Below are 14283 nucleotides of genomic sequence, written 5' to 3'. Positions count from 1 at the left end.
AAACCTTGACATTGATGATTGTTTGAAGTCAGTGACAACCGAAATGGGAGTGATTTAGTGAAAGACCTGACCGATATCTGTGAGAGGGGACTTTTCAACCACTGAGCATTAGGAATGCGATGGTGTGTGAAGTCTGATCAATTTATGTTTAAGATTTTGATGAAAGACAAGCCAACAACGAGAAGAGGCATTCTTCCAATCAGGAGTTCTGTTAAAGACCCTATGATTTTATTGCTCCAGTAATCCTTTCAGCAAAGATGATTCTGCAAGTACTGTGCAAGCTGAAAAGGGATGTCGACATTTCATACAGACATATCTTTAGTTGGCAGAAATGGCTAGCAGAAATGCCACAGTTGGAAGAGGTTTCATTCAACAGATGTATGAAACCAAAGGCATATTTGTAAAATAGTCTCGACACAAATCCCTCATTTCAGTGACGCAGATATGGTGTTGTTACCTATTTGAGACATGTAAATGAAGAGGGTGACATTCACTGTTCCTTCTTCTTGGGAAAATCTCGAGTTGACCACCTGAACCAGATCACCATTTCCCAGATTGATTTAATTGCTGCTACAGTTGCAGTTCGTGTTGACAAACTGCTTAAGAGGGAAATCTCAGTGGACAAAAGTATTTTCTTGGCAGACAACATATCTGTGCTGAGGTACATTGAGAATACCAATTAACGGTTTCATACTTTTTTAGCCAATCGACGTGCGGTTATACATGATGGTTCAACACTGCAGCAATAGCGCAATGTAGAATCAAAGTTAAGTCCAGCAGATGATGCTTCCGAGGCAAGGGCGTTAACTAACTGAAACGGTCCAGTTTCCACCCCTTGCTGAACTAGGCTGGAATTTCTGAGCTCGATCGTAGCGCCACTAGTGGCTCTTACGAGTTATGTTTATTCTATGTCCCTCCTATTGACCAGTCTGATTCCATCTCTCATATCACATGCATTTGCTTCAATCAAAATGGTGGTGCCCAGTCAAAACAATCTGATCGATAATCAAGATATACACTCTTCAAAAAAAAGAAACGCATAGGTGTTTTGAGAATTCCAATTAGATTTTTCCCCCCAGCAATCGTCATGAAGACAATTCTTATGTTTGATTCCCGTTAATCATGTCATGTTGTGCATTGCGCGCAAAAACATCTCAAAATGTTTTTTGTAAGCGTTTATCAGCAAAAATGCAAAGGATGCACGGAAATTGCTTTCAGAAAAAGTTCTCAGCACAATGCATGTGCAAAGTGTTGGAAACAAGTGTAGAGACACTGACAAAAAAAGACCGTACAACATTCATCAGCTCATTACGAATTTTCTGATGTGAACGGAGATCGAAAATGCCACGATTAACTGCAGCTGTCCGAAATATCGCCATTGGACGGTTGGAAGCAGGGAAGTCCCGTTCTGCCGTTGCAAGACACTTCAACGTTCACCAAAGCAACATATCTCGACTATGGGATCGATATACCCGCACTAATTCGATCCCAGGATCATCCCAGAAGTGGAAGACCAAAAGTGACCACCCCTGCTCAGGATCGGTACATCCGGTTGCATCACCTTCGGAATCGATTTGCAACAGCATCGGACACTGCAGGACAAGTGCCTGGTATGCGAAGAATTTCCGACCAAACCATCAGAAATCGTCTGAGGGAACTTGGAATTCGAGCGAGACGACCAAAAGTTGGATCTGTCTTGCGATGTCTACAACGTCAACGACGTGTCCGGTCGTGCAACAGAATACAGGCATGGGATCTGAGGAACTGGGGACGCGTTTGGTTCAGCGATGAGTCCCTTTTTCTTCTTCAACGACTGGATGGAAGACAACGTGTATACCGACGTCGACATTAACGTTTTTGCGCCGAACTGCGTTAGACAGGTGGACCATATCCTACACGGGAAGATCACAGTTAGTGGTTGTCCAGGGCAATCTTACAGCAAACCGTTAGATAGACCAAATTCTGCGTCCTCACCTCCTCCCAACTTCGGACCGCCAGAGGGAGCAGTTCCAACATGACAACGCTCGGCCCCATACAACACGTGCAACAGTTAATTTTCTTGTTCATGAAAACATCAATGTCCTTCCATGGCCGTCCAAATCCCCTGATCTCAACCCGATTGAACATTTGTGGGACGAACTTGATAGACGCGTCCGTCAACGTCACCAGCGTCCTCACACACTGGCACAACCCGCCAACGCCTTACAGGAGGAATGGCAAATAATTCCCCACGAAAAAATCCGACGACTTGTGCAATCTGTGTGTGACCAGGTCCTGACCATGACGCCCCCTTGTGGCTACACATGAGCAATGACTGAACTGAATTAATGCTGCCAATGACGACAATGCTTTTGTCGATCACTGTGTCTAATTTCATTTGATTGTGTTCACGCATATTCTGTGTAGATACTTTTACATTAGCTTAATAAATATCCTTATTTTTTAGCTATGCGTTTCTTTTTTTGAAGCTTGTATATTGTAATAAAACGAGTCTTGAGCACCTTGATTAAAACATGAAAAGATTTGCAAAATGTCTGTCGACGCCAATTTGATGGTACGCATACTTTGCAAAACCTGCAGTCTACCGAAATCTGCACGTTGAAATCCATGTTGTTTACGAACCGGATGTATAGTACTCTACGCGAGTTTGATTGGACTGTGCATAGACTCGTTAGTTCAGCCAAAATGTAACGTAGGAATCCCTTCAGCAAGGGTGGAAACTGGACTTCTATGGTCAGTTAACGCCTTTGCCTCGGGAAGATGATAGCATCATGTTAAAAAAACATTCCCACAGATAATGTTGACGTGAAAGACAGACAGTGAATGCACAGTACAAGTTAGTGATTCTACTGAAGCACTGAAACATTAGTCAGACTGGTACAGACTTAAGAAGCCTGTAGCATTGACCATGTGCATAAAAGGGCAACTAGACAAAATTAAAAATGTCAAGACAAAGGTACTGAAGAAAGGTCATGACCTTTTATTGCCATTACATGACATAAATGAATCTGAAAAAGTAAAAAATCATTTTGTACAGAAACTCTCGTTTCCGCATGAAATCGAAGCGCTGGTAAAGTCTCAGATTTCAACTGGTATCAGTAAAGGGAGTCAGACCTACAAACTTGATCCGCTCATGAAAGACAATATACTGGAGGTTGGTGCACGTCTCAGAAGAGCCAGAATGACAGATACCAAGAAGTACCCAGTACAGTAACATTTTAGAACAGATTGTTCGAAGTTTTGGGTCATGCTGACAAATCATGTTCTCTCTCGACTACTCACAAGGTATTAGATCCGGGGTAGAATAGGTCTTCAGCAACCCATGCTTGCCGTAAAAGGCGACTATGCTTGCCGTAAAAGGCGACTATGCTTGTCGACAGAGGCGACTAACGAGGTCGGGTGGTCACAGGCTTGCTGACTTGGTTGATGCATGTTATCGTTTTCCAATTGTGTGGATCGATGCTCATGATGGTAATCACTGGATTATCTGGATGAGACTCGATTATTTACAGACCGCCGTCATATAGCTGGAATATTGCTGAGTGCGGCGTTAGACATCAAATAAACAAACACAAGATATTGGATTCTAAAGACTAACCCACTGATAAGAAGAGTTATCCACAGATGTGTTAACTGCAGACGGCATCCTGCTAGTGTTGGTGAGCAGAAAATGGCCAATCTTCGTTTCACTCCAGAGGATCCTCCATTCACATATGTAGGAGCAGATTAGTTTGGCCCCTTTGCGATCAAGCGAGGCCGTGTTACAGTCAAGAGGTGTGGAGTTCTCTCGACGTCTCTTGCAACGCGCAGTAGCTTGCTGGACACTACGTCCTACCAGCATGCATTGCGAAGATTTAAAGCAAGGACAGTTCAGGTGCAACAAATCAAATCGGCCAAAAGGACTAATTTATTTGCAACAGACAGAGAGCTCCGAACTACATTTCGAAATTGGAATCATGCTGTTATCCAGACAAGTATGATTCAGAAAATTGTAGAATTATTTTGGGGGGTATCGCTTCATGGAGGCGTATGGGAGAGACAGATACGAAGTGTCAGGAAAATTCTATATTCTGTTGGGAAACAGTAGATGATGATGAAAGGTTACAAACAGTGTGTAAAGGGGAGGCCATTATTGATGGCAGGCCAATTTAAAGGTTTCAAACGATCCAGATGATCTGGATGCTCTGACATCTATATCATATGCTTCTTATAAAAGGAAAGCCTAGCTTGGTACCGGGTGTTTTCTCTCGGGATGACTTGTATGAACGTCATAGACGTACAAATTTAATACCTAGCAGAGTTGTTTAGAAACGGTGGACGAAGGAGTACCTACCATGGTTTCAGATACGACAGAAGTGGGACATAAGACAAAATTTACAAGTAGGCGATTTTGATTTGGTAGTTGATGACGCTGCATAACAATAGTCATGGCCCATGGGACGAGTCATGCAAGTGCATCCTGATAGCAAAGGTTATGTGCGTCGTGTTGAGGTAAAAAGCAACAAAACAATGTACTGAACAGGCCGACAGCGAGGCTGTGGGTAAAAAGGCAACAGCGTGCCCAATTTCGTCTTAATTTCAATGTTCCTGAAAAAAACCCGCATGCTATAACAACCCCCGAATATACCAATGTTGACACTGTGAATGATAAACGATGGTGCACCACAAACCAACCCTCAGCGATCATCTGAAAACGTGGTGATGAAAATAATGTTAGGTTCGTTTGACCAAAACGGTGTTCATAATACTATCTGGAGGCTTTTAACATCACAACATGCCACATTTGTATTGTGCGGTATGAATTGTGACTAAATTGTACTAACACCACAGCACTAAATTACATTTCATGAAATGTCTCGCGTTTGTTGCGCAGTATTTAATTTTGCATACATCAGTAGGCAAGTGAGTGAGTTTGGATTTACGCAGCTTTAAGCAAAAGTTTAGCAACATCAAAGTGATGAAGAAGATTAATTGCCTTCAGACATTGTACACATGTGGGGAATCGTCCGAACCATTATGACGTCGAACCTACCCTATACTCATCAGTCGGATTGATTATTTGTATAGCCCTAAGCTTACCAACAAATGGGGCGGTCGGGTAGCCTAGTGGTTAAAGCGTTCCCTCGTCACGCCGAAGACCCGGGTTCGATTCCCGACATGGGTACAATGTGTGAAGCCCATTTCTGGTGTCCCCCGCGGTGATATTGCTGGGATATTGCTTAAAGCGGCGTAAAACTATACTCACTCACTCGCTCACTTACCAGCAAATGGGTATGTTTGCAGTCGACAGTCTTGTACCTGGACTATCACAACAGAACAACAAAACCAAAGCATCCTAATGTACCCCACGGACTCCGTACTTGAGAGCGCCTCTACACGTGGAATGTGTGACAGCGATTACGTCACCGTATTTAACGGTCAGAATAGTAAGCAGAAACAATGTGCATGTATTTTAATTATGCCAACAAATATTCGTAACGGTGACATGATAATGTTCCAATGACATCGGAGACACTATATCTGTGTTTAAGTAATGAAACGGGGTTAATAAAGCTGACATTTCGTTGATAACGCCAGTGTCTCTGCTAACTTTCTCCCAATCTAATTTGTAACAGGACAGCTACGGTCGAATGGAAGAACAATTGCAGGACGTGTTGTGGTCAAGTTTGCATAAACAATGCTTTCCTTGTTGGCCTATGTCAATTTTGAAAGATGGTGATCTAAGATCAGAGAGTCACCATGTCTGACATATAGATAACATAATGTTCTATTCAAGGTTCTGACATACTTGGCACTTTCTGTGGGAACGAAAGACCCGTCTTTCCCAGCGGGGGAAACTCACTGCGTGTTCATCTACAAACTGATTCCTCCAACAACTACAAAGGATTCAAAATGTTTTACAGAGCTGTACCTGGTTTGTATGAATTTAGCAGTAAGATTTCACCTGATTAAGAAAACTCCATCTTCACCGCTAGTGTATATTAAATTACTATTGAATATGTATTACATGGTATTGTATAGGTGTAGATATAGAGAATCTCACCCGAGTGTCTTTTGATATCAAATATATCAACACAAGTTGATAAAAATGAAAAAATTCCGAGGCTTGCCGAGGGTTTTTGACACTTTTATCAACGAGTGTTGATATATTTGATATCAAAAGACACGAGGGTGAGATTTTATTTATCATCCAACATCATTATTTCAACTTTTTCAATTTGTACACTGTAATTAGCAGTGTCTTCAGTGTAAAAAGTACTGCAAACAGCTTCAGTAGCAGAGCCATTAGTGATGTCATTTGATTGTGACGTCATGGTAGCCAGTGACGTCACAATGGTCTGCAAAGCATTGTGATGTAATTTCATTGCAGCGATATCTACAGTGTAGATATCGCTTGATCTCATCCAGACGATATCTCCTGTGGGAGCCACTTTTGGATGATAAATACATGTTCATGACACACAGAACATATTTCGACAATGATTGAATATCAGTTGTAAATGTAAGACAGCTCATGTACCACCTTCCTCCATTGTCAGCAACAACCTGCAACGGTATGATGCCCTCTGGACGGAATCCAATACAAATTGTGTCCCCTGGATATCCTAATAACTACCAAAGGTAAATAACACACATCTATTTCGAAAACATTTGGATTTTAGAGTTGAATTAAACATTGGAACTGAAGTTTCCTTTGAATGTGATAACCATAACAACAAATAAAAAGTAAAGTTTGAGATATGACTGACTTGTTTTTTCTTTACCCTAATAAGTTAAGAAAAAGCCACATTGCCATGTGTAAACTGCTGGCACTCATGATCCAAAGAAAAAAAACTTTGAACAGTATTGCATGTATTTTAATGATATGGTAAATACAATCGAAAATATCGATGTTCCTAAACTGAAATCGATACCATTGATTGGAAACTGATTTAACAAATGATTTATTTACTTTAATTGCTTACCAACAGCAATATATTGATATTCCGATTGATCGTGACACCCCTAATTAACATGGTGCTACAGCATAGATGATGATATTATTAAAACAATGCATAAATAACGGAAACCAAAGTCTGAATCTTTCCAATATTAGCTTTACACAGCGTTGCTGTGTTTCCAACGCTGTCAATGGCAGGGCAGAGGCCAAATTGTAAAAGCATAAGGCTGGGAACAGCATTTCGATATCAACATCTGCAAATGTTTGGTGTTATTCTTTGAGTCCCACAGCTTATTAGAGCTGACTTACAAGTACCAATATTCTTCAGATATGTAATGATAGTTTACATCAGGACATCATTAACAATTTCTGAGGAAAAGACTGTCACGATATTATTGCAAATAATATCATCAAATATACATATGCATTTTAATAAGATGTTACACAAGTATCATCTTCCCGAGACAAGGGAGTTTACTGACTATAAAAGTCCAGTTTCCACCCTTGCTGAACTAGGCTGGAATTATGGAGTTATCTTTTGGCTGGACTAACGAGTCTATGCATAGTCCAATCAAATTCGCGTAACGAAATCGACACCCGGTTCCTAAACTGCCGTTCAGATTTCGGTCTATTACAGGATTTGCAAAGCATGTGTACCACCAACTCGGCGCCAACAGATATTTATTTTCCAAATCTTTTATGATTGTAATTAAGGTGCTAACGTGATTTGGTGCACTTCGAGAAGTAAGACTCGTGTTATCCCAACATTGATTTTGATTATCGATCAGGTCGTTTTGTCTGGACAATTTGAGGGACAAAGAAGGGATATTAGTCGTGGCGGTACGATCAGGGACAGAAATTCCAGCCTAGTCCGGCAAGGGTGGAAACTGGACCTTTACAGTCAGTTAACACCGTTGCCTTGGGACGATTATGTGGATAGGCGTGTGTTCTCTGTTTCCGAATACATTTTTATACGTTGCAGTGGATTAGACTGTCAATGGACTATAAATGCGCCGTCTGGAAGCAACATCACGGTTGAAGTTCTGTTTGTTGATATGGAGGTAGTGTCATCGTGCGCGAAAGATTATCTACTTTTTGAAGATGGTTGGTAAAACGTATCTGTTTGTGTGTGTTTCATTGTTCCAGCTTTGTGAAGGTGCCCTGTAAATAATTTAATCTAGTTTGTTTCTTTGTTGATTAACGCCTCGCTCAGCAAGATGCCCCACACATGAAGGCGACATATTAATAAACAAGTTCGGATACTGATACAGATCCACGTCGTCGGGTTACGATAACATGCAGTCAACCATGTCACCGAGTCTGAATACCAAATCCATATGATCGCTTCCTATAACAAGCATATATTGCTGGTGGCCAATTTTAACCAGGAATCCCTACGGGATTTTACGATAAATGATATAACAATATGAGAGCATCACCACTGAAAAGCTTTGTGTAACAAGATCAATCTTTCATTGTCAATTTCTATATACGAATTAAGTGTTTCACAGCAATCAGGAAAGATTGAGAAAACAAGATCGATAACTCACGAGAACGATGGTTCGGCGTATGACAGTCCTGTGTTTCAAGTAGTGGTCATAATTTTACTGAAGGTATATCAATGTTGTAATGAAAGTACATTCGATAATTAATCAGTGATGTATATCTTGTATTTACATTTAAGGCACTACAAACTCTGCTCGCCAGCTGGCGAAGATCTGTGAACGAACATCTACTGCCATCGTCAGCTCCAGTAACCACATGACCATCATATTTCACTCAGACAGTAACATCACAGGAAGAGGCTTTCGCTTGCAGTACTCGTCTGGTAATATTTAGCGCAATTATTTGTGATATTTTACAAAAGTGAACATGTTGGTTTTGCGTAGTAATCTAGTCATCAAAGGCCAGTTCTTGTCCTCCGATGAAAAATATGAAAAATATATTTTCCTTGATGACCCCAGAGACACCTTCTGTGAGAGACTTTTGCCTTTTTTAACCGAGTAACTTATAATTACAACTTACTGTTTGTGAGGCATCAGCTTGAGCATCCTTGAGAATAACCAGCACGTCCTCATGTTTGTGTACTTGAGTGAATGAGTGAGTATGGTTTTACGCCGCGTTTAGCAATATTTCAGCAATATCACGGCAGGGGACACCAGAAATGGGCTTCACACACGGGAATCGAACCCTGTTCTTCGGCGTGACGAGCGAGCGCTTAAACCACTAGGCTACCCCACCGCCCCTTGTGTACTTGAATAGACTCCACCAACACTCATGTGATATGACATAACGATATTAACCCCTGTAGTTGCAATCCCTTAAGTTGTTATCACAGATCGTCAATTTGTCGTTTGATAAATTGTGAATTATTATAAATGTGCCCATTCTTACATTTTGTTTTCCTTTATGTTAGTTATAGCTCCAATTTGTGGATTATCAGATCTTTCCGCCTCTTCTGTTACATGGACGTATTTGACTTCGCCTGGCTATCCTTCGAACTATTTCAAGTATGTGTAATAGTAAGCTTGTCAGTTAACAGCGCTACTCATTAAACAAATATCATTCCATACGTGACATGAATTGGCATTGCACACGTGACAGTGAAGTAACACTCAACACGTGACAAAGCAGCACTGCACACATGACTGGTAAGTAGCATGTTACTTGTATCTTCCCAACTTAAAAGTAGTTGAATGATCATGATGTGACCTTTTTCAAGCACATTAATGTATCATGGGATATCACATGTACATGACAAGCACAACACAGGTAATAAGGGATGATTAGCATTATGATTGGAGTGAGTGAGTTGGGATTAACGCCGCTTTGAACAATATTCCAGTCAATTCACGGCGTGTCAACTTGATGTTGGGGAAGACCTCAAGTGATGCAGGTCCACTTTGGTGCTGACTTACCTGGAAAGGTAATCGGGCAAACCGGATTTGAGCCCACGATCATAGGTTTGTGGCGTGCTCAACTCTGTACAGCAAATTGCTGTGCCTTAGACGAATGCCGTAAAACCATACACACTCACAAACTGTTAATCGTCGGATGTATGTGTGTGTGTCCGTGCATGCGTGCGTGTGTGTGTGCAAAGCTGATGTAGCAAGTTCTATTTGCAGCAACCTAAACTGTCTGTGGACAATTTCTGCACCCGCTGGATATGAAATTAAAGTCGAAGTTGGGTATTTATTTGTGAAATACTCGCCTCTTTGTTCAAGTGACTACCTTCTCTTCAGTGACGGTAAGCATAATGTACATGTTTACAAAGGTATTTCAAGTGAATATAATCATAACTGTTTTTGTGCTGTATTGGCGTCTGATCAATATCTGTTTTATTAGTTTCCACCATGAATCTGAAATAAGTTCTCTGTATAACGCTACGCCCCCAAACATACGACTTCAACAAGCCAATGGCCATCGTGTAGACGACTTAAACGCCTCAGCTGCTTTTACTGTGATTCGTAATTATTCGTGTAAGAAGGGCTCATGAGTGATGACTGGCACAGAAATGTATTTATTCAAGGTTACTTTTTAGTTCTTTCTGATCAATTATCAGTATTCTTAGCCTCAAATTGACTTGGATGGTAATATGTATACATGTAAGTGTGTGCCTCTAAACCGACGACTGGAGTCAATACATATATTCACTTATTTATTCAAGGTTCCACGTCTTACGCCACTCGTCTGGGTAAATATTGTGGTGGTGGTTACAACAACAGGGAAGTCGTCAGCTCCAGAAACTACATGACCATCACATTCCACACCGACGGCTCTGACACAGCACTGGGATTTAGACTGAAATACAAAGCTGGATCTTTCCTTACAACTGCTACAGGTACAATGCTTGTGTGTTGAGGGCCGGCCATTGAATAATCGGGTTGTGGTGGGCTTGGGGTTGGGGGTCTGCCGTTAAGGGTTGGGCATATTGAATGTGCTTTTGTCTGGTATTGCCGGTGGAGATATTTACTTGGTCCTACTTCAAGAAACACTTAGAAAATCACAGTTTAATTAGCCTCACGTTCACAGTGGATGTTGCGAATCAAACTATCGCTTTCTTTTTTGTTTATATAGAGAGAAGAAATGTGCTTAACTGTGGAAGTTCATTGCTCAGCGCATCCACGTCCACCTGGAGAGATTTGTCGTCTCCTGGCTATCCCTATAAAAACTACAACAAGTAAGCAAATCGATTCAATATCTTTGGTATATGCGCCTTATTGGTTAATAGCAGGTTAATAATATGACACCTACCTGCCACAAAGTGTTTGATACTTAAAACTACCCTTCCTACCAGGAGGGGGCGAGGCCATGACACAATAGCCTTATTGGCGTTGCGGGGCGGTAGGGTAGCCTAGTGGTTAAAGCGTTCGCTCGTCACGCCGAAGACCCGGGTTCGATTCCCCACATGGGTACAATGTGTGAAGCTCATTTCTGGTGTCCACCGCCGTGATATTGCTGGAACATTGCTAAAAGCGGCGTTAAACCAAAACTCACTCACTCACTCACTATTGGCGTTGCAGTTCTGGATCGTGCCTGTATCCTACGATCGTGGTTTCAAATCCTAGATTCTCCCTGACCATTATCCTTAACCTGTCTGGATGTTACCTTGTGGTAAAAGATGCACATCATTTAGAGCCTTCGCCTCGCATTAAGGAAGCCATCGAACTATACCCTTAGGCAGGAAGGCCTAGCATATCACATGACCATAATACATGACAACTGAATTGCATACATCAATAGTATCATATTATATATAATAATATTGTTGATTATCACCTCCCTGAAGGATGGGTTCGAATCCCGGTTCGCCCCGATAATGTTTCTAGGTTTGTCAGCACCATACCCGTGCTCGTGGGTTTCACCGAAGTGGTAAACGTCTGGGACCTGCATTACTTTGGGCTTTCCTCCCACATTAAACTGACACGCCGTGATATAACTGGAATACTGTTAAAAGCGGCGTTAAACCCAACTCACTCACTCACCCACCCTGAAGGACACTAAAATAGGACAAAACTCTATTGAGATTAAGCAAACCTTGGAAATAACGTAACTCGCTCCATCCAAATGTACAGGTAAGTAATCGAAATCATTGAGAAATTATAGCTTGTGGTTTTTGTAGCGTGGAAAATCCTTATTCAGTAACGACGAAGTGGCTCATCAACCGCGTTTAAAATACCAGAAGCTGTTACTGCCTTGGGCGGTTTTGGCAGTGAGTAAGTTTGGTCGCCTTCAGCAAATATTACAGCAAAATCACAGTACACCAGAAATTGGCTTCACACATTTTACTCATATGGAGAATCGAGCCCGGGCCTTCGGCGTGACCAGCGAAAGCCTTAACCACTGAGATACCCACCTTACCTCACTGACGGTAATTAACACCTGATCATGATGTTGCTACATACTTGGAGCAGAAGGGTATGTTAGTGGTGAAAACGCTCACTGGCAATGCTCAATTTATGAGTGCGATGTGTGAAGCCCTGATAATGTTGGAATCTTCCAGGGTCGTTAAACCTACTGACTCAATCATTGTTACAGATGATACAATTGTAAAGTCGTTCATGACAGTCATGTATTGTGTGTGACATGGTTTAAAAAAAATGTCAGGCAAATAAATAACGCATATATGATATACTGCCCCTTAACTTAAATGGAGGTGGTTCATCAATCCTTCAAATAACGAATGGTTGCAGAGTAAAACTTTTCCTTCAGTCTTTCATCATCTTCAAGGGGCGGTCCGGTAGCCCAGTGGTTAAAGCGTTCGCTCGTCACGCCGAAGACCCGGGTTCGATTCCCGACATGGGTACAATGTGTGAAGCCCATTTCTGGTGACCCCCGCCGTGATATTGCTGGAATATTGCCAAAAGCGGCGTAAAACCATACTCACTCACTCACTCATCATCTTCAAAGCGGGTACCAGGAAGGTTTGCTTTCAAATTCAGGAACATAATGTAATGACTAGGGGCCTGGTCTGGACTGTATGATACATTGTAGGGTTGGGCAATCCTCAGTTAAGGCTTTGTCATATCGCAGCTGTCTTCAAGTTACCACCATTGCTTGCCTATTCTCTTTGATTGCTTGCCTCAATTTTGTCATCAAAAAGCTTTGTAGGCACCCGCGATTATAGCTTCAGGAGGCACATAGTGCATCCCAGAAAATGTATGCCTAAACCTTGCCTGTTGATGGTTGTGTGCAGAAGGACGCATGGTGTATCCACTGCATAGACGCGTGTGTTGATTCAGGATCCAAGATGTGCATCCATGACCATTACCTGTTATCCCGGATAACGAAAATTATCTGGGTCCTCAAAAACAACAGTGACCTGACTGCATACAGTCACTGCACACTGCTATCCATAAAAAAACATATTGCTATCCCTTAAAAGTGTCAAGTAGTTATGTTCTCCCAACTTGTAAATCTGAACTTATTTACTCTTACTATCATATGTCAATGATTTAGATCTGATCTGATCAGATCTGATTACGTTTAAAGAGTTCACTGCATCTTTCTTTGTAGCAACATGGACTGCAAGTGGACAATTTCTGCACCTGTTGGATATAAAATAAAAGTTGAAATTAAAGTTCTTTCTGTGGAATATGAAGCCACCTGTGCAAAAGACTATCTCCTCTTCAGTGACGGTAAGCACAATGTTCATTTTTTTAAAAGCGCTGAAATATCATCATATTGCTCTTTGTGTCGAATAGGTTTGCAAATAATCTTCTAAAAAAATTGTATACTCACACGCAAAAGAAACGCAAGTGGTTTTAAGCAAATAGGTAACAAACTCGGAACCATAAATTGATACGAATTTTAGCATGTAATGAAGCCTGATGGTGTTATCAATATTTTTAGTTGCATTTTGGAAGCCCCGAGTAAAAACGCAACATAAAAAACGAATCGCCAAAACGCACTATTTTAATGAATATATAGGTATCATGCACCCATTTCTCGCGAAATCGAAAATGTACGAACTGTCACGAACTGTAGTGGGTATAAAACTGTGGCCGATTCTTGGACCTAACACTCCTTGGTCAACAATGCCACGCCTAACTCAAAATCAGTGAAACCAGGCTATCGGACGTTTGTAAGCTGGAGAGTCTGTCCAAGATGTTGCCAGTCATTTCAACGTTAACATAACTACAATTTACCGTCTCCTGCATCGATACAATGCTACACAGACCACAGATGACCTTCCTCGGAGCGGTCGTCCTAGGGCCACCACACCTCGACAAGATCGGCAGATTACCCGTCAACACCAGCGACATCCGTTCCTAACTGAAAGTGAAAGTGCTCGACAGACCATAGGAACACATAATCGACACATTAGCCGGGACACTGTAATC

The 14283-nt window shown here is 41.6% G+C and overlaps 1 protein-coding gene across 1 annotated transcript in view; it reads left to right on the top strand.

Annotated features, from left to right (window-relative positions):
• LOC139456241 (cubilin-like) overlaps positions 1–14283 on the top strand; it is a 60963-nt gene that overhangs the window by 31192 nt on the left and 15488 nt on the right. Inside the window, exons 6-15 of the mRNA XM_071237854.1 lie at positions 5284–5426; positions 5777–5914; positions 6540–6621; positions 7923–8044; positions 8625–8768; positions 9357–9450; positions 10066–10187; positions 10608–10781; positions 11018–11120; positions 13457–13578. Coding sequence (XP_071093955.1) covers positions 5284–5426; positions 5777–5914; positions 6540–6621; positions 7923–8044; positions 8625–8768; positions 9357–9450; positions 10066–10187; positions 10608–10781; positions 11018–11120; positions 13457–13578 — 1244 coding nt within the window. The remainder of the gene's footprint in view (positions 1–5283; positions 5427–5776; positions 5915–6539; positions 6622–7922; positions 8045–8624; positions 8769–9356; positions 9451–10065; positions 10188–10607; positions 10782–11017; positions 11121–13456; positions 13579–14283) is intronic.

This window comes from Haliotis cracherodii, unplaced genomic scaffold, assembly GCF_022045235.1.
Source record: "Haliotis cracherodii isolate W230 unplaced genomic scaffold, xgHalCrac1.p SCAF_11, whole genome shotgun sequence".
NCBI lineage: Eukaryota > Metazoa > Mollusca > Gastropoda > Lepetellida > Haliotidae > Haliotis > Haliotis cracherodii.
Note: the sequence above shows the minus strand (reverse complement) of the source record. Positions and strands in the feature narration are given on the sequence as shown.